The sequence below is a fragment of the Drosophila santomea genome, chromosome 3R (genome assembly GCF_016746245.2).
Source record: "Drosophila santomea strain STO CAGO 1482 chromosome 3R, Prin_Dsan_1.1, whole genome shotgun sequence".
In the NCBI taxonomy this organism is placed as follows: domain Eukaryota; kingdom Metazoa; phylum Arthropoda; class Insecta; order Diptera; family Drosophilidae; genus Drosophila; species Drosophila santomea.
The window spans coordinates 6,136,826-6,162,139 of NC_053019.2; the positions used below are offsets into that span (position 1 = coordinate 6,136,826).

The following is a 25,314-nucleotide window of genomic DNA, read 5'->3' on the forward strand; positions in this document are numbered from 1 at the left end:
AAAGACAAATGAAATAGACACAATCGAATTATCATCTTGGACTTTGAGCTTTACATTAAAAACCGTTCAGAATATTAGAATTAAGCTTAGCACGTTAAAAATTGTATTTCATAGGTGGTTGTGCAGTGCATTTTATACATAGGAAGTGTAATACTTGAATTAATTAAGCCATCAGAACATGGCCATTTCCTTTTAAACTAAGCGGTTTTATTTATTTTTTTGGCAAAATCGATGCAGATAAAAGCGTTATTTTCAATAGTTTACAAATTAAGCTACTCAGTGTTTTGCCTGTGGGAAATGGGCAAATACGATGCCGGTGGTTGCTGACATAGCAACTTGCCATCGGAATAGCGCATCAGGGTCATTAGCTTCAGCATGCGCAGCTCCTCCTTATCCTTATCCTTGTCCTTGTCCTTCTCCCGACTCGTATCCTTGTCCCTATCCGATCCTATGATCTGCATGTGTGGGTGATGGTGATGTGGGTGGTGGTGGTGCGAGCGATTGGGATCTGCTGACTGGTCGGGTCTTTAAAATAGTCAAGTCATTAACGTTCTTTAAAAAGCTTTGGTTCGCTGACATTTTCTCGCACTGCACGTCCTTTTTCAGCTCTTCCATGTCACGCTTAAGTTTGGCCCTTCGATTTTGGAACCAAGTGATGACCTATTATGAAAGAAACAGTAATTAGTTGTTCTTCACTGTTACTCAAAGTGGGGAATACGTTTCAAAATCAAGATGGTGTGTTTTAAGTATTCACATTTTAATATTTGCAAGCAATCGCTTGCAATTCTAGATGTGTTTGCAGACAATAGATCAAATTTGCTAAATTTAAGTAACAGCGTTCCTGGACTATCAGATACCCTTTACACAGCTAAAGGAAACACGATTCTTTCCCATACTATATGCACTGGTAAATGATGATATTGACCCCCATTCACTAGCTGTCGACTGAAAATCATTTTCTCTACGAGGAGAATGTTCCATTTCTCTAGAAAATTGTATGGGAGTGACCAAAATCAATTTTGTCACATCGATAGACAGTGACAAAAAATTACTAAAATTAAACAAAATTGTATGGTAATAGTTTTTAGAGGTTTCAGGGTGTAAAATTATTAGATTACTTGAGTATCCTAAATCAAAATGTTTTTAATCCTTTTAACGGATTAAACTAATAAAGAACATACGAACTTTATTGGTCCAAAAAGCAGTCTACTGCCTTTTCCTACACCTTTGAGCAAATCCAGTACGATCATTAATTTTTCATACATAAAACGGGATAAAAAGTACAAGATTTTAAAAAAAGGACAAGAAATCAAAAAGAATTTAATTCCAATAAAATTGCCTTGACCTTGGCACTATTTTCCCTATGAAAAAGATGAAGTTATAACAATACTACAACAAACGCGGTTAGAATTGGAAAGAACAGCTAATTGCCAGACAGGGCTTGACTTCTTGACTTTCAATCGCATTTCCCTCCTTGACCAGCACCTACAGACATTCCCATACTCACCTGTGCATTGGAGAGGCCCAAGCCGCCGGCGATTTCGTCGCGATCCGCTGGCGATAGATATTTTTGGTAGAGGAAGCGCTTTTCCAGCTCGAAGATCTGCTGGTTGGTGAATGCAGTGCGGGACTTGCGTTTCTTCTTGGGATTGGAGCGCGTGGCAAATATGTTCAGCGTTGCGGGATCTGCAATGCAAAAGGTGAACATTAAAATCTATATCGGCGGCGGAATCGATTCGGAAAGGTGTGATGGCATCGTAAGTTATTCAGCGATCAGTCACTTTTGTATGCTTCACACGGATGATCGTAAACCGGTGGGGTTTATGGGGCTTTTGGCTCCGGAGATCATTGCGAGGATGCCTTAATGGTCGCTTTTACGGCCGATCTCTACGCACTCACCGGCACTCTCAATTCAATCACTGTAATGTTCGTGGTTAGGGCAATTTCAAACACACAGTTCGATGGAATTCATAATAGACAATCGACATCCCCAAATCGGTGGCCATAAAGACAGCGGGCAGGGGATTCTCTAGCTTCTTCGTGTATCCCCATACCATCGCATTTATGGGCCTCGCCGTGTTGAATGATTTCCCCTGTGTTGTTTTCTTAAGCGATTCGATGGGGATTGGGATTTGATTTGATTTGGATTTTGATTTTGATTGCCGGTATTTGTTTTTGGCATGTTTAAAGGTAATACGGCGGCTGATTGATGTTTTTACCGTCCGTTTTTTTTCGAAAGTATTTCGCGGCGGAAACGGCTTTCAACCCGGTTGAACCCAATGGATTGGCATCCATCCAGCCAGCCCAACCCCATTAGGAATTGTTTATTTATCGCGAGCAATTCAATTTCTGCGCCTTTCGCTTGAGTGTTTATTAATGTCCGATGTTTATATGCCCACGGAATGATCGCCTCGAATGAGCGTGAGTACTCAGCAAAAGTATCAACGGAAATGGCTGTTGCGTCGTTCGTTTCCTTCGTTTTTGGGGTTGAATTTTGGGGATCTACATATTAGGTACCAGGAAGTCCGTCGACGGTAGAAGATGGCAGCTGCGCACTGGAAACCCTGGCGGGCAGCACTGTTGTTGCCAAACATGTCCGACGAATAACAATTAAGACACCCGAATGTGGTCCTTGAAATGTGCAAGGATGATGGGGTTGATTTATTCCCTATTCCCCTGTTCGCAGTGGCCTTGCGGTTAAAGTCGAAATTCGGGTCCAAAGCCATTTTGACACTATCCTGATGTGTTTATTGTGAGGCTAGATAATCTACTGTTTGGGGAACGCCCTTTGCCACCAATAATAGAGGGTTGAAGGCATTCTTGGCGGTAGGAAGCACACATAAACGTGTTTTCCATTAACATGAGCAGAAACATGAAGAGTTAATTAAAGGTAAATGCTAGGAATGCCCTCAGGACACTTTAAATGTGTGTGAGTAGTACCATTCGGCGGGTTTTTGCTAATGTTAAATAAAATTAACTATCTTTTAAAAAAGCAAGCTAAACTTTTTAACTACGTTACTGCATGACTAGGAAAACATCTTTTGTGCAGATAATATCTTTGGCTAAACACATTTGTCTTCTATTGAAATCTAGATTTTTGGGAGAAGCGAGATTGGCTTGCCTAATACTAGATACACAAAATGTACTTTTTAAACCTTTAAGCCTGTGGATAGTTCGAGCCTCAATTGCCATTTTCTTAAATTACCCGTTACAGGCATTAACCGAATTCGATTCAATTTAGTTCATTATCCAGTGTAAGTGGCCCACTAGCCATCAATACCACGTCCTAGCCACGCCTCTAATTAAAAGCCGTGCCAAGCCTGCTGTTGGCCAAAAACTGGTCGGTGCTCGCGATGGTGGGTGTGTTTTCGGCCATTTGTGGAGCTTTATTAATTAAGAAAACTGCACTTCGGGGGCTGGACCAAGACGGAGGCTGGTTAATGGCTTAAACCACATGGAGTGCGTGTGTCAGTTGCGGCACTTACAACAGCCCAGACGGAGCTAAAGTGCAAAGCCAAAGTGGTTGGCAAAAGAATTACGTCTGGTCGGTCACCTGGTCAACACCTACACCTCGAGTCGTGGCCAACAAACAAACAATGTCATCAGCATAACTAATCATTGTGGCAGGCGGCGGAGAGTTGCCGGTGACACCTAACCACCCGGCGACATCCAGCACAATGGGTCCAAGGAGCTGCTCCTGTTGTCTGCAAGTATGGAAGTATGCATAACTTATGCATTCTGCCTTCTGGCAGCGTTGCTAATTGAGACACAAACAAAATGACGCATTGTCCTTGTGCGTTGGTTTGTGGGTTGGGTCTGCTTCTAATACGGGGAAGCGTACACTCTACAAAAGTCAAGTTGGGTTGCAAATCATTTGGGATTAATATGTTCCTCAGCCGGAAACACACTCAGTGTAATACATTTAAAGACAAATCAGCAAATCTGGATATTCTTCCACCAAAAGATTATACATTCTATAAATGTACAAAATGTGGTAACTGATCTTAAAGGACTTGATTTATTAATGGCAATAATAGTAAACTACTTATATTACTATATTTATTTTGTAACTGCTACTGTATTATAACAGCTATAGGAGAACCTATTTTTTATGTAATGCACCGATTTTTCTCCGAGTGCATGGGCGCAACGCGACTTGAGATGGCGTGCCTTATCAACGGCCCATCTGAAGCCTATTCCTGGTGCGCATGGCTAATGGTGTGGCTGGTAATTAGGCAAATTAGCTGGACTCTGCTACTGGGAGGCACATAAATTAACAGCAATTAATTAAACGCTCGCTGGTTAATGCCGGATCACGACCGGCTCGCTCTTCCGCTCCTTCGCATCCATCGAGATTGTTTGGGAAAATGAGCTCGGGCTCAGGTTGAAACCAGAGTGCGGCTCAAAGTGCCGGAGCAATTATGTTGATTAAGTCCGAACGATTCAATTAAAGCCAGCTCCAAATCAATCAGTCGAGATCAGCCAGCGGCCGAAAAAGTGGCAGTGGTGGCAGTGGACGTGGTAGTGGTAATGGTAATCTCCGGAGATGCACGGGGATGCATAAAGCGAACATCATAATAAAAGGCAGTGGAGATCACAACGGCGAGATACTCGGGTGCTACCAAGATGCGTATCGCATCGCTCGGATAAGGCTAATGCTAATGCTAATGCCCAGGGAACGGGAACTCTCGAATTGTTTGCCACAAGGTGCCTGCTGTTCACACGCTCTTCAAATGCTTCGGATCGCAGCGGACCCTTTGAAAGGCGAGTAGGTAGGCCAAAAGGCAGGCAGGAAAGCAGGCCAAAAGCATGACATGTGGAATGTGAAATCGGGCTGCCAGCGGAAGACTCAATTAGGAGCTTGGGCTTTTCGGGTTTTCGGGGGATTTACGACCGCAAGGAATTTCACATTCCCAGGTCTCTGGGATGCCTAAATACCTGCCAATAGCTTTATAAGATCGCCGCCACCACAGAGTTATGACAAACTCGAAACTCAAAACTCCAAACTCGAAACTCCAACTCGAGCCGGCAAAGGACAAAGGCGACCTTCGGATGCAAAAGAGTTTGGCTAAAAGCGCTAATTATGGCTAAAAGAGAAGGAGAAGCAGCAGCGGCAGCATCACCAGCGGCAGACCACAAATTGCGTTGTCCAGAAGCTCGAAAGCGTAATCAAAAACTAATTTTAATCCTGTTTGGGGCTTGGGGTTTGGTGCTTGGGGTTTGATGCTTGGGGTTTGGGGCTCAGAGGCACAGAATGAAAGCGAAGTTGCGGAGAGCCGCTTTGTGAGCCGATCGGATCAGAGATCTTTTTAGCGGTAGGTCCCGGTTAATTTATTCTAAATGATCTTTTGAAATCCCCGAAACAACACGATAAGTTTACTTATGACGTTGCCGGCGTCTCTCCTTCTCGCTCGAATTTCCATTCCCGCTCCCGAAAATGAATATGAATATAAGAGTGCCTACTTTGGGTTCTGAAATCTCGGGATCTGGTATATGGTATATGGTGTATGGTATCTGGAATCCAAGATCCCAGCGATGATTCAGACCGGATCAAAGTCGCTGGCGGGCCCTGCATATTTTTCTCACTTTGGCGTGTCTGCGTGTTGTTAGCAATGAAATTGATGAGTTCGAGCAGGTTATAAAACCCGATACCTTTTGGCTACCTTTGTTGCTGGCTCTTTTATTATTATTATTGCTGTTGCTGGACCTACGAAAGGCCGAAACACAATAACACAAATTAATATAAGAAGATGAGACAAATTTAGCCGCCGACAAAGTGAGCTGGCCACGGAGATTCCCATTCCCATTATCATTACGGATCGAAGTGGAGCGCGGGGTGCGGCTCCATAACGAGAAAGTTATAAATTTTGGTATTTTCCTTTCCATATATTCGAGCTGGCGACTTTTCGACTGGTGGGGTCTTTCCTTCGAACCGAAAGACTGTCATCGTTGGCCGCTTGTTTACACGCTCGTAATGCGCCCCATAACGTTTTGTATTTTGTTGTCATTTGTACCGCCCCGGAGATCTGGGAACTGGCCCTGGTTTATCACCAGTGCTCTCATTTAAGCCAAAAATGGAAGCTATTGAGGAGGAGCTGGTGCTTAATAGACCAGCCTCTGGACTGGCATATCTTATATTCTGATGTTTGATATCTGACAATGGCAATGGCACTGACAAGAAAGTACCTTTTGAAAACTGAATTAATTGATTACCTTCAACTTTAACTAAAGGTTTTTGAATTTGTACTGTGTAGAGAAAACAAATTGAATACTCAAAACTTCCTTGTAGTAATCAAATCCGATAAAAAAAAACCGAAATAAAAATCGAAATCCTTTAAAACGATGAATGAATGGATGGCTAATAAAACATACATTAACCCAAGATCACTGAGTATTTATATACCAGGATAGAACACTTTTATGTGTATGGGCTCTCTGCATGACACCTTTAGGCCATCGAAATTACTGTTTAGCTGTCGGCATAAGGGACTTTCTCTGGGTCTTTTCTGCCCCTTCACTTTAATTGAAATTTTCGTACGTTGAGGCAGAGCGTAAAGTATTCATGTTCATGTTGGCCCGCAGCTATTTTGATTGCGATATTACATCTTGTAAACATTAACATGGCCAATAATTGCGGAGTGCCCCGGCAATTTGGCGAGTGGAAGAACATGTCAACGGTACCTGGGGGCAGTAATCAGAAGTATTCGATGGCTAATTTCTTCATACATGCATCGAGCGATCGGATAGTGGGGCACTTTCTTTCCGACGTCCCGGGGACTTGTTCTCCAATATAAACACAAAAGGGTAAACCCACAAATCGTTTGCAGGCGATGTGCACTCACTCTGCACTGCCCCAAAATGGAGCTGGTGCAGAAAATATATGATCAAAATCGAGCTTATGGAAAAGTAAGCCTCAAATCTGGACTCCAGAGCATAAAGTACATGACCTATATCAAATGAGAAACAACCATGCTCGTAATTTTATGTTAATATATGATCAAATATAAAAATGTATGATCAAAATAGAGATTATGGAAAAGTAAGCCTCAAGTTTGGACTCCAGAGCATAAAGTACATGACCTATATCAAAGAAGAAACATCCATTAATTACTAAAGAGCACTTGAAGATGTAATCATTAATTGACACTGGACTAGCGGCTTTCACTTGTGATTGCCAGTGAACTCTGTGGACCACCCCCGACATTATGTTTGATTGATTTTAATGGCTGGCAAATCAATTGCAATTCCGACGCAGCGAAACAAAGCGCCGAAAACGTGGTCATCCTTAATTCAATAATGTATACGTAGGCCTCAGACGGGAAGAGTCGCGGCCACACACACACACCACACACCTCCTTCGCGGGACACCCGTCCATCCATCCAATCATCCAACCACCCGACCATCCAACCATCCGACCATCCGACCATCCGACCGTTCCGATCCCGATCCCCATCCTTGGCATCCGCCACATGATTCACGATCGGACCGTTGCGCATGCGCTACGCAAAGTTTTGGATGGGCAACGGGAGGGGGGGAGGGGACAACGCGTCGGCTCCGAGACAAAGTGTCGGCTCCCTTTGATCAACACGTATAAAATACTATGGCCCCGCCCTCTAAAAGGCAGATTAAACGAGATGGCGCTCGGGCAGTGGGCAAACGTATACTTAAACTTAACGTAACGTAAAGAGCAATGAAGTCAGTCAGTGTAAGGCTCGGTGGAACACGAAGCTGCAGACTGGAAGTTGGGTCGGATACAAGGGGCGGGGGAGGGAGGTGCAGATGGAGGGGCTTGGAGCCAGTCTCTGGATCCCAGGCGATGTCTGCAAGAACCATGTTTCGACGCCTCCCGAGGCGCAGTGGTATGAAGTTGCAGCGACAGTGGGTCAAAATCATAAAGCCGTCGATAAAAACCAGTACCTGTAGTACTGGCCGCGTTGAAAAGTAATGTGCATGGGAGTAGAGATTTAAGAGTTGATTACATTTTTGTAGGCACATTTAATTAATTTAAGAATTCGGTGCAGTTGCATCAATTTTAAAGCCCAAATAAATTTTGTTTGCCTACTTTGTTCAATTATAAACCTGTTTAAACTGCGGTGGTAAGAAATCACCATTTGCAGTTTAAGGTATTGGAAATACATACATCGTGCTGAGTCGAGTTCCCATGATGGCAACTTTAGGGCTAACTGTAGCACATTTGTACCACTGTGTGAGCTTCGCTTGTGCGGTGCGAGACAATAAAAATTACGTAGCATTGCAATTTGGGCGCTGAGCAGCCCATGCTGGCCCAATCCCCCTCTGGACCCGAATCACTGGCACTTTCGGTGGTGGATGGGATCCACTACATCATTTTTATGTTTGCATGCTCTTTAAGCCCTCCCGATCTGGGGCGGCGGTATTTGGCGGCTGATGTTAAGTGAAAATCTGGGCTTGCAATCGCTAACATCAGCTAACAATGGTCATCATCATTAAAATGCGATCAAAGGGCAGGCAGCGATCTGAGATCCGAGAGGATGGCAACTGGATGGGATGGGATCCTGCGCCCTGATTGAGTGACCTTCCCCAGCTCCGAGGATGACTCCTGGATCATCCTCCGCGCACACACGACTCCAATGTGGGCCAGCCCATCGCGCGGAATGGGCTTGCTGGCTTAATGTCTTTATAAGTAGCATGTCTATGGGGTCTGTGGGCAAGAAGGGCAAGAAATATGCGCTGTAATCAAAACCGTTTAAAAAACTACACACTAATTGAGTTAGAAGTTCGTCGGGGGCTTTGAACTGGCCGCCGGATCAAAGTCGCCGCCGCTCTATTGGTGGTACAACAAAGAGCGTTGACAACGGCATGTAAAGCCAACAATGCCCCAAGCAGCCACTAGATGAATGGATCCCTGCTGATGATGATCACCATAGCCATAGCCATAACCATAACCATCGCGATCGCCGAGCCGCTAAACTTGCCCCAGAGACATTGTACGATAGTTTTGACAACTCAGCGAAACCAAAGCGGCGGCGAACAAGAGGAAAACACATCGAGTGTTTATTAATGAGCGCTCGCCAACAAAAACCATAGGTTGGTTGGGAATCAATTTTAAATTTGATTAAATGTGAATGCCTTTCGGCAGGGAGTTGGCTGCACTCAAAAAAATGGGCTACTGAAATTAGGGCTAGCGTCCACAGAAATCGTAAATAATGACGGTTATTTATGCGACATAAACAAGAAGCTATTCTTTCCGATTTATTTAATATTTGTAATATTTTCATTTAATTTATATTAAAAGCACAGTTTCAGTTACCAATTTCTATATGGTATATTAGAACTATATATATAATATAATTATAATATAAAGTACATATTTCATTTATAGTCTGCATCGTTTCACCTGACTTCATCGTTGATATTATGACAAGCTGTCATAAGTTACAAATTAATGTAATGATGCGCAGCCAGAGTGGAAGTTAGGAGTCGGAACCGGAGTCTCCGAATGACTTCCTCAACTTGGGACCAATTTCCCATCGACCAGGACCTGGACCAGGACCAGGACCAGGGGCAATCTAACTCTCTGCAGGTAGCCGGGGATTCTGTGGTCAGGGTCGTGCGATCGGATCGGATGCGATGCGATGAGATCGGATCTGATCGGATCGGATGGTGTAGATCTCGATCTGGGGCTCGATCCCAACGCGCATCGATTGTTCGTGGCTCTGTGGTTCTGAGTCTTTGTGGTTCAGGGTTCCGGGTTCGTGGTTCTGTGTTCTGGGCGGGGGTTTGGGTTTCTTCAGGTGCCGGCATTGCCACTGCCATTGACTGGCCTACCTTACACCTCGCAGAAGCGAAGATCAAAGGCTGCCGTGCCGACTTAATAACATAAATTAATCTTCTCATTGTTGGGCCCAGAAAGATAGAGAGAGAGAGAGAGAGAGAGAGAGAGCGGGATAGCAGGTCCAGTTAGAGCAGGATGGGAAGGGGGGCCGATGCACATGCGTGCCAAAAATGATACAGTAACAACACGCTATGCTAATCCGTCGTTGTTGGTTGCCTAACCAGACTCTGTTAACGCACAAAGGCAAAACGGCATTTAATTTGGTTTTAGCCCGGTATTTGGCTCCGATTCGATTTCATTCATTATTTCGGGGCGAGCAATGAATTTGTAGCTCCTAAGCGGAGATCAAAGCGTACGGGCCGACGGCAAACAGGAGATGAACTGGCCGTGCACTTGGGAAAAAAGTTATTATTCTGAACTTTTACATATTTTTATTAATACATTAATAAGCTGTTTTAAGAATAAAGTACATTTTATATTTCTAGAGTGTTATATTGTCTCTCTATTTCTTAAACAAAAATATATATGCATATTTGACAATATTTCAAAGTATTCAAAGTTCTTCCTCTGACTTAAGGCGCTTTATGATCAATTGGATTATTTGCTGCTTAAGACTGAGGGTCAGTTTTTTCTCAGTGCAGTGATGGCAAATGTGCTGGCGAGGGTTTTGATCGAACGGCTATGACGACGAAAAACAGCCAACGAGCATTAAGTATTTGAAATGACTTGCCAGCCATGAGTGGAAAATGAAACGAGCGCAGCAAATTAGCTAATCAACGCCCATTAGTCGTATGGTATTGGAATTTATGATAAATTTCCGTTAGTACCCATGCGACTGGGGCGCAGGCTGCGGCACGAGCAGAACTCGCAACTCAGGAACAAGTTAATTTGGCGCTGGAATCTATACCAACTATGCCTACCACCTGAAACGACCCCCGATCTGCTTGATCTTCAATCCGCCAATCCAGCCGATCCCGTGGATCCCGCTGATCCCGCCGATCCCGAAAGCCGAGTGATAAAGCAGGCATCTTTATAACACTGCGATCGCCCAGCAGGACGAAGAGCAAGTGCATCTCTCATCGCAGTGCATGTGCGCCTGCGCGCTAATAACACATAATTTTCCTGTAAAACAACAAACCGCTGCGCATCGTTATCATTATCGTTATCATTATGGTGAGTTTTTATGTGCGCCTGCATGTTGACTGCCCGTTTTCGAAAAGGCGTCGGCCCGCTTGCCGTTTTCAGTCGGCAGTTGCCACTTGGCAGTTTGCAGTTTGCAGTTTGCAGTTTGCAGTTGGCAGTTTTCAGCTTGTAGTCGCCGGTTTGGGGCGACAATGACAATATCGCATAATTTATGTTTATCGATATAGCCGGCCAGATAAGCGGCTTTAAGCAAGAGCAGTGGGCCGCGCTCGTAGGTTTTGTTTTTAGTGAGTGCCATAAAATGAAAGTTCACTGCCGATGGCCGTGGCTCGGGAAGGAGGAAAAATGCCACTTGGCTACCAGCTGAGAGGCACCAAAAGCCATTTGACTGAAATAGAGTCGGCATAAAAAGATGGACTTATTTAAATCTATTAAATTCAAGAGGTATCGTAGGCCGAGTTTCTCTTACAATACTTGGTGTTTTCTTCAATCTAAGTTATGGTTGTTGCAACATAAAGCTGAAGTTTTAAGTTGCAAATCAACAATATACTTACATTCACATTTTTACATAATTTACATTTCTCTCTATTCATAAATTTAATTAACACCAGAAATGTATATGATACCCTCGTCTTAAATGTCTATCAACGTGAAATCGTCGAGATAAAGACATTCCAATCAAGTGCGAAATACACTTATTACCCAGCCGATTTCGTATCTATTTGATCCGAAATAGCCACGTTAACCGTTTCTACGTCCACTATTGACTGGTCTTCAGAACGGGTTCGGTTCTGTTTACGGCCGATCCGAGCCATTAGCCATAACAAGCGACCATTTGCATGGCGCTTTGATGTGCGTTCGTGTTGCGAGGGTCGTAAAAAGTGTTTTGCATGTTGCACCGAAAACACAAAAAACTAGTTACGGTTATGTGTATAATTACGGCGACAGCATGTTGGCATGACAAATAAACTGCGAGCGAGACCGTAAATTAAAGTATCAGAATGCGTGAGGAAGGGCGGGGCGGGGCGGTGGGCGTATGGGCGGATGGGCGGATGGGTGGAAGGAGAGACGGGGGAGTGGCACACGCAAGGCGTCAAGAACGGGCTTGGAAGTGGAAATTGGCAGGACGACGAGGAGGTCGGCGGCGGAAAAGCGGAGGGTTAACGGCAATGGCCACCTGACGACACGTCTGAGCCAATTGTTAAGCCGTTGATATATGTCTGGTTTAGATGTAAGTATGTAGGCCTGATTCTGCAAGTGTGTTTTTTTGTGTGGCAGACACGGCACTCGGGCTGCGGGAGGCGTGGCACACATTCAGCCTTCGTAATTGCGAGGCTCGCCGGATGACATGCCAAATAAATTAATATTAAATATTGTGCAAATGCACTTTTTGCCCACATCATTGTGTGCACTGCAAAATAAGTATTTTTGTTTTAAAGAAACGCAAAAGAATACTTATTAAAGTTTTAAGTATTTTTGAATAAATTACATATTTATATTTGTTATATTGTTACTAGGGAGTAATTCCTTTATGATTACTAAAAAGCTCAAGGACTTTAAACAATTTTCTTAGCATTATCTTAAAATAAATTGCGTGCTCGAAACAACGTGACTGGGAAAATGGTCACTTAAAATTTTATCTGTTTTATGCAGAAGATATCTGGGAAAATCCATTATAAAATCCCCTGGGGATAGTACATATAACGCCTGCTGTTGCATATATGTATGTACTACTGTCCCATTTATGGTTGCCGCTTTAACGGCACTGCAAACAATGCGCAGATTTATTTAATTGCAGGTGACGCACATGCACGCACACATCAGCACAGTTATAATACAAATTTACGCACAAAAATGCAGAAAAGGCGACGTCGCTCTTGGAATTTATTTAATTAAATCTACGCCCCGTTGGCAGCCACTTGGCTGGCTCTTAGCCCCTCCAATCGGCCAAATGCGCATAAATTCAGCACTTTATGCAGTTGCTCAGCGGCGGCCGCAGGCGAAGTTGCAGTTGCAGTCAGGCTGCAGTCAGGCTGCCATTACGTATACGCACCGTGTTGCAGGCAAGCGCGGCTGGAAACATGCCCAATGACAATTTCGTTGGCGTTCACAAATGTGCGTGATGCCCAAGGCGAAATACAGCGGTCAGCGTCAGTTGAACTGACATACAAAGACATTCAATTTGGTTTCTGAGTAGGATGGTGGGTAGAGACCCACAACTTGAAAGGAGTCCAAGCTGATGTAGTTTTAACATGGATTAAAGTACAAGGAGCAGGTAAAAGTTAAAAAGTATTTCACTCTCTGTAAGGAAAATTATATTAGGAATCTTTTTCTAAATTCTTTAAATCAATTTTAACGAATTTTATTCGATTTCAATTTTTGACTAATTTGGTATTTGATCTCCTTGAAGGGACAATTTAATATATTCATAATAATCAAAAGTTAGTATAAATCAGTTCTTCGAAATTCCTAAAAGTAAAGTGAAATACTGCAATTCAATTAAAATATTGACATCTCACCTATTCATCTATTCTGAACTTTAACTGTTGTGTGTCATTTTTAGATATCACAGGGTATTTTAGAGATGTTTACTGCATTCCCGTATTCAATAGTCCCCCGCTCTCTTGCTAAAGCAGAATTTATGAAAAATTAGTTTTATTTCCTACGTATTTCACATCTGAGCTCGCACAAACGATTTGATACACTCGAACATAAATCTGTTGCTTTTGTGCCTGCCAAAACGCGTTACGTGGGTTTTCTACTTTTGGCCAAATTGAACGAGAGGAACAACATCCACTTGATATCTGGCTGCTGATTTTGATAGCGAAATCAATAGTAAGAGTGGGTTATTTAAGAAGGGTTATATTTTAGGGCTATATTTTTGCAAGTTCTTGCCTTGGAACTCAAAGTGGTAGTGCTAAAGAAGAGTCGGCCGAATGGCGAGCTCCTTTGTTGTCCAGCAGCTGCTCTTAGCCTTGGGCCTCCGCATTCTTAAGTGGCCCCAACAACAGCCACATTCACATCCACATCCACAACCACAACCACTGAGTGGCCAAACAAAGGCACATAGTTAAGCATAATTTAATAGATACGCGGCTCCGGCTCTGCAATCTCTTTATGGTTGACACTATTGTCTAGGCCAAGTTTGTATGTGGGGCCGTCATAAAGTGATGAATGCATTATTATTATTGTTATTGTGGCTGCCGTTGTATGGTACAGTGTATGTAGTGTAGTGGATAGTGTATAGTGTACATTGTGTATTGCTGGCTGGGCCTTTGTTGAAAAGCGTTAATTGAGTGTTGCGAATGTGCAACGGCAATTGAAATTGTTTATGACTTGCAGTTGCTGCCTGCCGTAGCTCATGCTCAATAATGTGTAATGTGTAATGCAACTGCGCCTGCTAATGGAGCGGTCTGTCCTACACCATCCACTTGGCTAATCGGCTGATCGGCTAATCGGCTAATCAGCGGCTGTATCTGAGCAATATCCTGCGCACCAAAGGATACCGCCGACGGCAGCTCTCTCCTACTTGACAAAACACTCGGGCCTTCCATTTGGGGAGCGGTGATTATGCTTTATTAAGATGCAATTTTCATTACTGGAATCGGGACCTGGGAATCGGCCATCGGGAATCCGAGCCACTTGAACTCAACTGGCTGGCAGGCTGGCTGAGGGAACACTTGACGGCGACGACGAAGATCGGCCATAGAAAATTTCGTTTCTTTCTTACATTTAGTGGTTTTTAATTGCCATAATTAGCGAGAACTGGGAGCTGGAAGGAGACTCAAGTGCATTCTGAAGTGACGTCTGCCGGGTGGATTGTGGTGGATTGTTCCCCATGATGGCCGACAGACGACACAAGACGGAAGCAGTTGATTCCGAGTCGGGGCCATAAAGATACGCCATAAATTAACACCAAACCGATTAATGAAAAGTGGCGATCCACTTCGGGAGCACATGTTTCGTGTCCGACGACCCAGTCAGGATATTGGCACATAAAAATCAATTAACTGGCCCGACTCTAATGGACGCAGATCTGGGTTTCTGGTCGCCCAACTCGAAAAGTGGCACAGATCTTCGGTTGGCATCTTAATGAGTCCGATTTGTCCGATCGCCAGTCATAAACTTTACGGCCATTTAAATGCTGACTTGTAATTTGTAAAGGTGTTGGCCCGACGCGATCTGTCGGCTAAGCATTTAGCATTAAGATTTGCATTGTAAATGTTTTTACACTGATAGAATAATTCATTGTGGGGCTATAATTAATGTCGATTATAAGGTATTGTTTAATATATATTATATGTGTAAGCCTTATACGCAACATGCTTATTTACAATGAATTATTAAGAATTACTTAACAGTATGTTTGAAAATAAGCTCAATGTGTTAGTTGAAGGCAATACGAGTACTAAGCAAGTTAATAATTAAACCGATTATGTGCAAGTTTTATTGTGTAATTAAAAACCATTTCTATCGAAGCTATACACGAAGTTCGATCGTAACGATCATATTTTATCAGTCGAAAGGTGGAGCAAAATCGGCACAAAAATTATAAATCGATAAGTAAAAATAATACAGTGCATTAATAAAGTAATAAAATTAAGTGAAAAATCAATTCTCGCCATAAAAGTTTTTATCAGAATTTTTGTTCCCATCGTCAAGAGGTTGTTTATTCTTTATTAAATCTACAAAATTTTCTGCTGTGTATTAATTCCAACGGCTCAATAGGATTGACGTAAAAATCAGCACCATTTTAAGTTAGCACTGCTTATGTTTTTAGAAAACAGCCCTATTTGATTAGCTCTGCTCACTCGTTCCGCTGTTATGGCAAATGAAACTTAGCACTTAAATGCATTCGAACTTGACTGGCTGGCTGTTGGCAGGCAGTCAATTAATTAATCGAAAAACTGCCGAAATTCCAAAGCTGTCAGCCCGTAGACATGTCCGTGAAATGATAAACTCCAAGCCCAGAAATCCGTCGCGTCGGCCGATCCCCAGTCATTTTGCCACTTGAGCAATAAGCCAGTGAGCAACCCTTGTGCGCCTCCTTGCCTTTATTTCATGTTTTATGTTTTTTTCGTTGACTGTCTCTTTTACATTCGTTAGTTGCCCACTGGCCCCTGGCATTTATGTTTAACACTTTAATTGTGATTACAAGCTGCAATCAAACGGCTACGAAAATAAACTAAAGGTTGCCTTGCTTCGGCTCCTCCACTGAGTGACTAACTGACTTGCACTCGAGCCAACGGCGGTGGTTCCCCCTTTCTCAGCTCCCCTCTCCCCGCTCTTAACGTGGCTTATTCATGTTTAAGCAGCAACTGCAACACCTTTTGGCAACAACAGCGCGTCATGTCGCTGGCTTTATTAAATTACTTGTCAAAAGTGCACACACGAGCCCGAGTTAAGTTAAAGCCCGAAAGAGGAAAGGGGAAGCAGAAGGGGCGGGGGCGGGGGGCGTTGCAATGTCGGCGGACATAAAACAGCCCCAAACAACCAGGCGAGTATTTACACGCAGAAAAATCAAATCAATCGGTATGTATGCAGGGGAATAAATAATTTGAAAGTGCCAAGCCTAAAATGAATATAAATTTCAGTAAAATGCCCACATTATATCAAATAGTTTTCAGATTGTCACTAACATTTAATCAACTATTTACTGGCTTACGTTTTTACGTATTTCGGCTATAACCCTATGTATTGATTCCCTGGTTACAAAGTAATTGTAAATTCCATAGCCTTAGGGTCTGCAATTTATGAATGTTTTGCAGTTCTTAGAATAGATAATATTTTATATACTATTTTTGCACTGCACTCAACCAATGCTGTTCTGCAAATGGCCAAAACATGAAATACAACGCCTTTCGTTGGCATAACGAGACGTGTCATAACATTCTGCACTGCAAAACGGAATGCAAACGAAATCGAAAAGAAATGCCATGGAGAGAAAATCAATTAAGGCAAACATTTTGTTTTCATTTCGATTTCCCCGCAGCTGTGCAAGGGGATTAATTAATCTTGTCAGCGATTGCAAGTCATTTGCCTTGGAAACAGCGACAATCATCTCGAATAGTCAAATTAATTTACTTCACACTTTAATAAACGATTACACAAATAGCCACCAGCACATGGGGTTGCTGTTGTGCCGCTGAAGGTGTTAAATGCTTTGTTGACATAGCCCACAGTGGCAGCCCAGCATATAGAACTATATATATACCGATCTGAGGAAGCGATTCGGGGGAAGAAAACATTTTCCACAGATTCCTTCGATTTTACCGTGAAGTTTGTCGTTCTCGGTCTGCTTTATTGCGGTGATTGTTGGTGGTTGGTGGTTGGTTCTCAGTCGTGTTGCGTGTAAATAGCAACATCAACATCCACATCCAGACAATAACACCAACTTGTGCTTGTTTTTCCAAATCACTGAGTTCTCTATTCACTCCCGAATTCGTTATGCCCTTCGTCCCCTGAATTTGAGTTAAAGTGAAGTCTCGAATATGTTCCGGCGAAGGGCAGAATGCCTTCTTTGATGTATTGACAATGCGGGGGAAGGCGTGAAAATGACTTAATGCACTGATTAGGGAAGTCAATCGTCGGGAAGGAAATGATTTTGTGCATCCGACTTTAGTGGGAGGTTGGGGAATTGAAGAAATCACAGGTGATGATTAACGAATTTACTCGGACTAATAAATGCGTTTAGGAACTAATGTAAGACTTAACAATAAATGATTGTGAACAAGTTCTCACTTTAACCTTTGTTTCTACATTAGGTCCAACGGGGCTTGGAATGTGCTTTGAAAAGTCCCCTTTGATATTTAATATATATAGTTTATACCCCATTTAACCATCTTATCAAGCGCACGATCTCCTGCACTTCATGTTTTTATCGAAAGACATTAAGAATCCGCCACGCTATACAATTTAGCGTTCCTTGATGATCCTATGACGGAGCGGCCTGATTATAAACCCTGACGAATCCTGTTATATTACAATGTATCAAACGATACTCGGGACTCGTCAAAAGTGGAGTAGATGACTGCACCTGTCGGCGCAGCGAATGGACGAAAACCGAAGATGGGCAACACCTTGCAGGCCGTGGAACTGGAACCCTGGAGTTCCTGGGGAGGAAGTGGAGGTCCACCCCGGGCATCTGCAACCATGTTTCTTCGCATTAATGTCGCCTGATCCGTAGCTGTGAATAATTTCCCCATCCGCTCGGCTGATTCCTCCCCTCTGACCATCGATTGCCGCTCGTTTGTTCGGCATCGCTGCTAATGATTTGAATGCTTTAATTTATGCTGGCTTTTCCACATTTATCATCAAAGGCCTGGGCATGTAAATATGATTTGTCTCCTTGTTCCTCGGTGCTACAGTTGGCTTGGCAAATATCCATAATCAGAACGACCATGGGATTGGAACCCATTCCCTCCCATAGGAGGGAAATTGTCTACATAATTTACCAAGTTTAATTTATATTTAACTTAGAAGCTAATTTAATTATTTAATTAGTTTGTCATCCTTACAAAAAACTTGTTATTCTTTTCTCAAATAAAAAAATTATTCTTCTTTGTTTCGGACAATATTTCTTGCAGTGAGTACTGAGATCTGCAGAATGGCAAGCGCTAGGATGGAGAACTGGTTTTGCCCAACCAGGCGCCAATTGACCCACATAAAGTGCAGCTGGAAAAGCCGCGAGGAAATGCGTTTTCCCCTCCGAGCCTTTGAGCCACCTAGTCACCCGGCTGCAGTAGTTGGCTGGGCTGTCCGTGAACGCATCAATCTCGCGCTCTGCGTTTCCTGGCCAAGACCCTGTTGGCCAAGACTACTGGCCAAGACTGCTGGCTAAATGCAGAGTGGGCTATACGCCTTGGACCGCGGGGTCAGCAAGGAGGAGTGTTGCTGTGGGGCCATGGGCCAGGCAGAAAATGCGTTTTTAAATGGTTTTTATGCGTGGCGCGGGCTTTTGATGTTCGACACATGCCGAAAATTCACAGCTCGGGCGGTCCCATCTCTTCACTCCGGCCAGTGATTAATGTTTGGCAAAAACGCGAATACGAATGCGAATCGCAGTGGGAACGGGAATGCGAATGCGTTGTTAAGAACTTTGACAAGGTCCTGACTTGAATGCCGCATTCCAGCCCCTTTTCTGGGCACATCTGGTACACGGAAAAACAATGTAGAGCTTCTACATTTCATTTTATAAATTTAGTGGAATTTTACATATTTTTTGGTAGCTTTATGTTTTTTAAAGTCTACAGGCAATTCAGGTACAATCTTAATACTAGTATGGAGGGCAAAAATGCATTAGTAGTTTGTACTTGCACATGTTTAAATATACACATTTTATTTTCATTTCCTAAAAGATGTATAAATATGCAATCGTTAAGAACTGCCCTGACTAAGGGTAGATTAATTATGTAGTTCCCAATAAATCTGAAACACCCAGATTTCTCTTCGTGTAGCCAACCCTCTGTTCATTTGGTAACAGTTGGCCTCGGCCTCCCATATGGCCCTGCTCTGATGGAGTTATTACCAAATGTACAGCTCCTTGGCCATCTCTCGTTCGCACCTCTATCGCTCTGCTGCCACTGCCACTGCCTTTGTCTTTGCCTTTGCCACTTCCACATCCACTTGCACTCCAATTCAGTTTCATTCTCAGTCCGAGTTCGAGAACTGGTCTCCGGCAGGCTAATTCTCTCATTTGCTGTCTCTTGTGCAACTGTCGATGCTTGATTTTCGCTTGTCTTTATGAACGGCCTGCCGGCTTTGATCTTGACGCCGATGGACAGTGGAGGATGAAATGGACTGGACGGGACTCAACTGAACTGAACTGAACTGAACAGCACTGAACTGGACCCCTTTCCGCCCGATCGGATCGCGGGTAATGGGCAGAGAAGAAAAATGCAACTTGAGCTCAATTAGTGCTCATCAAAAGCGTGCAGGCAACACCTTCAGTGCGTCGCTTTCGCACACCTTCTCAGCTGGTGAGTATCTGTGTACCTGGCTATCTGGGTATCTGGGTATCTAGGTATCTAAGTGTCCCAGTGTGCGAGTATCTGCTGCTCCGACTTTGACTCTAACCGGACCGAGCGAGGTATGCAATTTGCTTGAGGGGCGCCCCATGATGACGGACCACCCGAGTGGTACCGCTTCAAATGGTATAGCCCGGAATGCCGTGGCTCAGGGTTGAGGTGTCTATCCCTGAGGGTCGAGGGCTAGTGAAAGCAAATCAGTCAGTTAACCAATTTTGAGGGGCCACCAAGTTAGTCCGGCTAGTTTTTTGTAGTTATCGCTGGCTCGTTTTAACGCAAATGCTTTATGGTTAGCCGACACGCAAAATCATATTTCTCCGCCACTTTTACAACTGGCGAATTATAATTTTTAATAAAATATTTGAGGCGCAACCGTTAATTAGAGAATTTATGCTGAGCGCCGGCTTGTCAACTTGTTTCGGCTGCTCGGAGGCTTTTCGCAATTTCTCATGTATATTTTATGCGACGTTAGAACGAACAGTTTGCGCCCGCAGTCATTTTTCTCGATTTTATTGAGGCAAACGAGTCTCGCCTTCTAGCATTCAATAAGCACATATGCGAATCACATTTTTGTATAGTATTTGCTCGGTGTTTTAATGTCATTAACAAACGAATTTCGTTGAAACCCTGTGCAGCTATTAATCATTTGAAATGAATTTTATTTTTACACTTCAGCGGGATTTCTTTTTGTTTGCTTGATTTATGTGTAGTGTGAACTCAAAGCTGGTTGACTTTTAGCAAAGGTTTTCGCCTATTGAATGGGAAACATTTAAATTGAATGAAATTGCAGGTGCAATTGATCAATTTGCGCATTGGCGCATTGATCGAAAGAATGTGCAGTAGATTTGTGCCTAGCTTCCAAGGAATTTAAAGCACATTAAAATAAGAGAACAGACATGTTTTTGTTGTCCACCAAATAGGTGTTTTGCTAAATTGTTTATGGGTTTCGATGCACGCAGCACTAATTCTTTTTATCAGGAACTAGATTTTTAATACCCGTCGTTTTGGAGGCAAATATTTGAACAGCAATTACGGGGCAAGTGGCCACTAATGCGAAAGATGGAAATCTATCTGGCACAGCAGATAAACATATAATACCAATGTAGGGGCGTTTTAAGCCAAGGCATGCCATTTTGAGTGTCACGTTGTTCGGAAAGTAGAATCTCGAAAAGCCATTACCCCACCCATTAGCACCGATGGGATGTGGGACATGGGAGTACTATTTGGACGTGGACCGGTTATGGATCGTTTGATTTGACGTGACTGAAAATTGCCCTCTAACAGCTCTGGCTGAGATCCATTTGCATGGTAGTTAGCGCACAGACCGGCCCACTCTCCGTGCGGATTTCCAATTATAACTATAATTTATGCTCAATCCGCCACTTATTTACATTTTCGACTTTGCTCCCATTCGAAATTAAGTATACGTCTAGTTGAACTAATTAGCTTCGACTCTTTGGGCAGCACCACAACTCACACCCGGCCACGTTTTACTATTGTTACTTGGTCCCGCCCCGCGACCTCAGCCCGCATGTTGTAAAATGTTTACACTGCTATCTGTCAAATCAACTGTCAACCCGAAGAGCCATCATCATTGTGGCCGGAGTATCTGTGTGAGTCTCGGCGAGTTTGTTTTACTTCGCTTCCCGTGCGCTTGTGTGCGTCTGGTCTAGAGCCTGTCAATGTATCTGGTTGCGGTGCGTTTTGTGGTTCATGCTCGGCTGCGTCGCAGTCTTCGTAGTCTTCTGGTGCTCTGGTGTTCTGGTGTTCTGCTATGGCCGCCGCCTTTTGTCAAGTGGGAAAGTTTTAGTAATTAAATTGTAATTAGGGATGCATCCGCCGCTCTGGCCGTTTGTGCGTTCAATAACGCGGCTGTCTGTGCCAATTGTCTTGGCGTTTCATGAAGCCCACATTTCAGCGGCAGCCACCGTCAACCCGTGCTGATTGCCCCAAGAGCGGGCTTTCTTTGTGCCCAAGTCTCCACCCCTTTGGACCAGTGCGTTTGCGGGCATGGCCTATAAGGGGGTAGTTTCCTCTATAATTAGCCACTTTCCATTTTCGATTGGGGGAATGTTAACCAAGCCATAAAATATTATTTACAACGTGCTTAATTTGGAAAAATATGAAACTATGCACAAGGCAAGTGAAAATACAAATTAAAAGAAAGTAAACATAACATTCAAACATCTTCTAACCCCTCTGGCACTGTTCATCTTCGCTTAAACGTCCGAAAGGGTACCCATTCTTCGGTATAGTATGTACGCCTAATTGACAAGACCTAACGACAGGTCCATTGTTCAAATAGCTGCAACTTTTCAGCCATTTTCATTGTAATTATTTTGTATGTGCTGTATGGGCCTCTTTATGCTTTATCTGCCGGCAATCGTCATGAGCGGTGAGCAGGCCCAAGTGGGGCTACGATGGCGTTGCAATGGGAGTTGTCGCTGCTCCTAATTACCAGGCGGAAGTGCCTCAGATCTTTTCCTCAACTGGACGGTTACGGCTTTTGATCAGCCGGGTAAATTGCAGGAGGCAGCAGTAGAAAGGGTTCAGTCCATGGCCACTTCCACACCGGATGCTGTCTTGGGAAAATGCAATACAATTTTCGCAAACTGCGGCGCTTAAGTGCAACTCGGCGATAATCATAATCATCCCTGGCGGCACTCAATGCCAGTAGCAGTTGATCAACCGATCAAGCGATCAAATCAGCTGGTGCTGATTAGATGGCTCTGTGGCAACACAGCAACCCAGCAACCGAGCAATCCGCCAATCCGGCAATGCGGCAATCTAGAGTGGAGCACGAACCAATTGGCTGATGTACGTGCGCCGCGTAAATTCAATTTCAGTAGCTGATGAACAAAAGCGCAGACTATGGGTTCGCTGATGGATTGGTGGTCAGTGCACTCGCAAAAAATAGGGGAACTACAGCTAGCAATGTATTTTAATAGCCATTCATAGCACCTCTTGTTATGGCTTATACATATTGTTTTTCATCCTAGAAATATTAAGGTTCTGTTTTAAAAAATCTGGCTTAAATTGTCTATTTGTAATTTGTAGGAAGTTGAAGAGATTTTATTTGATGTTTTTGCCTAAAGAAGTAAATAGTGGAAGTCAATCGACTAGATGATTTTCTCACTGGCTCTCGGCATTTTTTTTTCCGAGTGTGTGATAAATCGGTTCGCGTCTGCGACTTAACGAGAAATCAACGCCGCTAAGCAAATTATGCCGAACGATACGCATGCGCCAGAGCCATCAGACATCAGACATCAGCCATCAGCTGGAGTCTGAGCTCGAGTTGGAGCAGCATTTCGCAGTTGGAGCAGCATCATATCACTGGGCTGGGGCCTTCGAGTTAGTCTGGGCATGGGACTGGGACTGGGTCTGGGTCTGGGTCTGGGGCTGGGAAAGGCAATTGCCATCAAAGGCAATGCCGAGCGAGCTGCCAGCCAGCCGGCCAGAAATTGATTTAGCCACCTCGGCTGAGCAAGCTGACCTCACTACTGTTTTTACGCCTTAAGCAGAATCTCATCAAGACGTAATGACAACAATTGATCAATCGCTGGCCGGGCTAATGGTTATGATGGGTCTCGTTGGGAAATCAGTTTATATTAAAATGTAATTTGATTGCGGTTGTGCACACAGAGCAAAATGTGAGATAATTCGTGCCGCCGAACGCAGAGTAAGTAATTCTAAAAGATTATGGGTATTTTTAGGTGCAAGACATTCCACTCATACGAGTATAGACCGAAAATAACAGTTACCAATTAACATTCATTTCCCAACTAAGGTTGGGTTAGAAAATTTATAGTTTTCCACAGCAATTGAGTGCACGGAATGATTTTAAGCTTAAACACTTTTTTTTTTAGTTCGAGAACAATATGCACTCATTTAAAAATTACTCACCCTGCTCCTCGTCAAAGTTCTTGGTGGACAGCTGGAAGAGGGCGTCCAAGGGAGTGTCTCCACTTGATTTGCTCACCCCCCTTGGCTGTTCCTCCGGCGACTTCTGTGGGACATCTTTACTGTCGCCTTCGGAACGCTTTTCAAGTTTTTCCGCCTGCCGTGGGCTGCAACAGTCGGTGCTGCCATTGCTGCTGCTCGATCGCTGGGAACGCTCGGAACTGCCGTCCTCGGAGGCGATGATCGCGGGATTCAGGGTCATGTGGCGGAGGAGTTGCGCCTGTGCCTGGAAGTGCTCCTGCAGCTGGCGCTGGTAGTCCCAGGCCAGTCGCTGCTCATAGCTGTGGAGCAGCGCGGGCGACAAAAATGTATGTAGGGCAGCCGGTGGAGGACAATTTGGCACCACGGGCATTTGCAATCTTTCGTTGATCAGCACGAGGGGAGCAGGTTCTCCTGGTGGAGCATTGGGAACTGCATTTCGCTCCGGCTTCTTCTCCACACGATCCCCTTCATGCCCTCGCCCCAGGATATCGGCTATGGAAAAACTCTTGACCCTGACGGGTGATGACTTTTGGCGGTCGTTTTGCAGGCTAACAGGACTCCTCAAAAGCCGCAATCGTTTCATATTTAACGATCTCAGGGGCGGCGGACTGGGGGAACCCACGGAAACATCCGAATTAGCGGGACTGGGAGTTCTTTGCGGCATCTCTAGGTGTATCTTCTTTTGGCCACTCAGCACATCCTGGCTGTATCCTTACGGCTTAGCTCCAAACTCTTTTCAACTGGGCGATTAAAAACGCGTCGGCAAAACGCGCGGCTCTCACACGAAAAACGTTGGCACAACGTGCAACACAAACACCAACAACGAAAATGGCTCGTGGCCAGAATGCGATGCTAATGCTGCTCGGCTCTCTGCCTCTCTTTCTTGGCCAAGCTCTCTCAACTGGTTTATGGGGCCTCCAAACTGGTTGGCACCCATGACGTCACGGACTCGCGCAGCTGCGCAGCTTGTCTAATTGGAAACGCCGCCTCGCTCTCGCCAAAGGGGCGTGCCAACCGAAAGAGAGAGACGGACTGAGGGAGAGCAAACCAGGGGACCAATAGCAGTTGGGCGAGGGCATTACAGCCCCCCTTGCCATCCCAAAAGTCGCTGTCAACGTGCGAACGTCATTAATTTGTACAATTTGACATGCGCTCTCTTTCCCTCTCTCTCATTCTCCCGCTTTCTCCCTGACGACACTGTTTCCTTCTCTTTCCCTTCGCTTTCCAGGCGGCTGACTGCGTTAATTATCGTAATTGTTGGCTCACCCGCTTTTCGCAGCTCTCTTTTGGCCCACTCAATTGTCATCAATAATGATGTCTCGTTGTACCGTTGGCTTCGGCTCCTCATCTATTTTCCACTGGAAAAACAAGCCTTTTTGAATCCGTGT

The 25,314-nt window shown here is 44.2% G+C and overlaps 1 protein-coding gene across 2 annotated transcripts; it reads right to left on the bottom strand.

The window, feature by feature from the left end:
* Positions 1–21: 21 nt before the first annotated feature.
* LOC120451808 (homeobox protein Hox-C9) lies at positions 22–24,742 on the bottom strand. 2 transcript variants are annotated; one of them, XM_039635764.2, is made up of 4 exons: positions 23,888–24,742; positions 1,508–1,686; positions 578–660; positions 22–525 (listed from the first exon to the last, which is right to left on the bottom strand). In XM_039635764.2, exons 1-4 carry the CDS (start codon positions 24,588–24,590, stop codon positions 273–275), a joined length of 1,218 nt encoding a protein of 405 aa, XP_039491698.1. In that variant the 5' UTR covers positions 24,591–24,742; the 3' UTR covers positions 22–272. The 2 variants fall into 2 exon arrangements, with proteins under 2 accessions (XP_039491698.1, XP_039491699.1); XM_039635765.1 differs by having other exon boundaries at positions 319–515.
* Positions 24,743–25,314: the final 572 nt, after the last annotated feature.

Coding starts and splice junctions, on each gene's coding strand:
- LOC120451808 (XM_039635764.2), bottom strand. CDS start 24,590: ATGCCGCAAAGAACTCCCAGTCCCGCTAATTCGGATGTTTCCGTGGGT. Junction 1,687..23,887: donor GAACTTTGACGAGGAGCAGG/GTGAGTAATTTT, acceptor TTTGCATTGCAG/ATCCCGCAACGCTGAACATA. Junction 661..1,507: donor TGGGCCTCTCCAATGCACAG/GTGAGTATGGGA, acceptor CTTTCATAATAG/GTCATCACTTGGTTCCAAAA.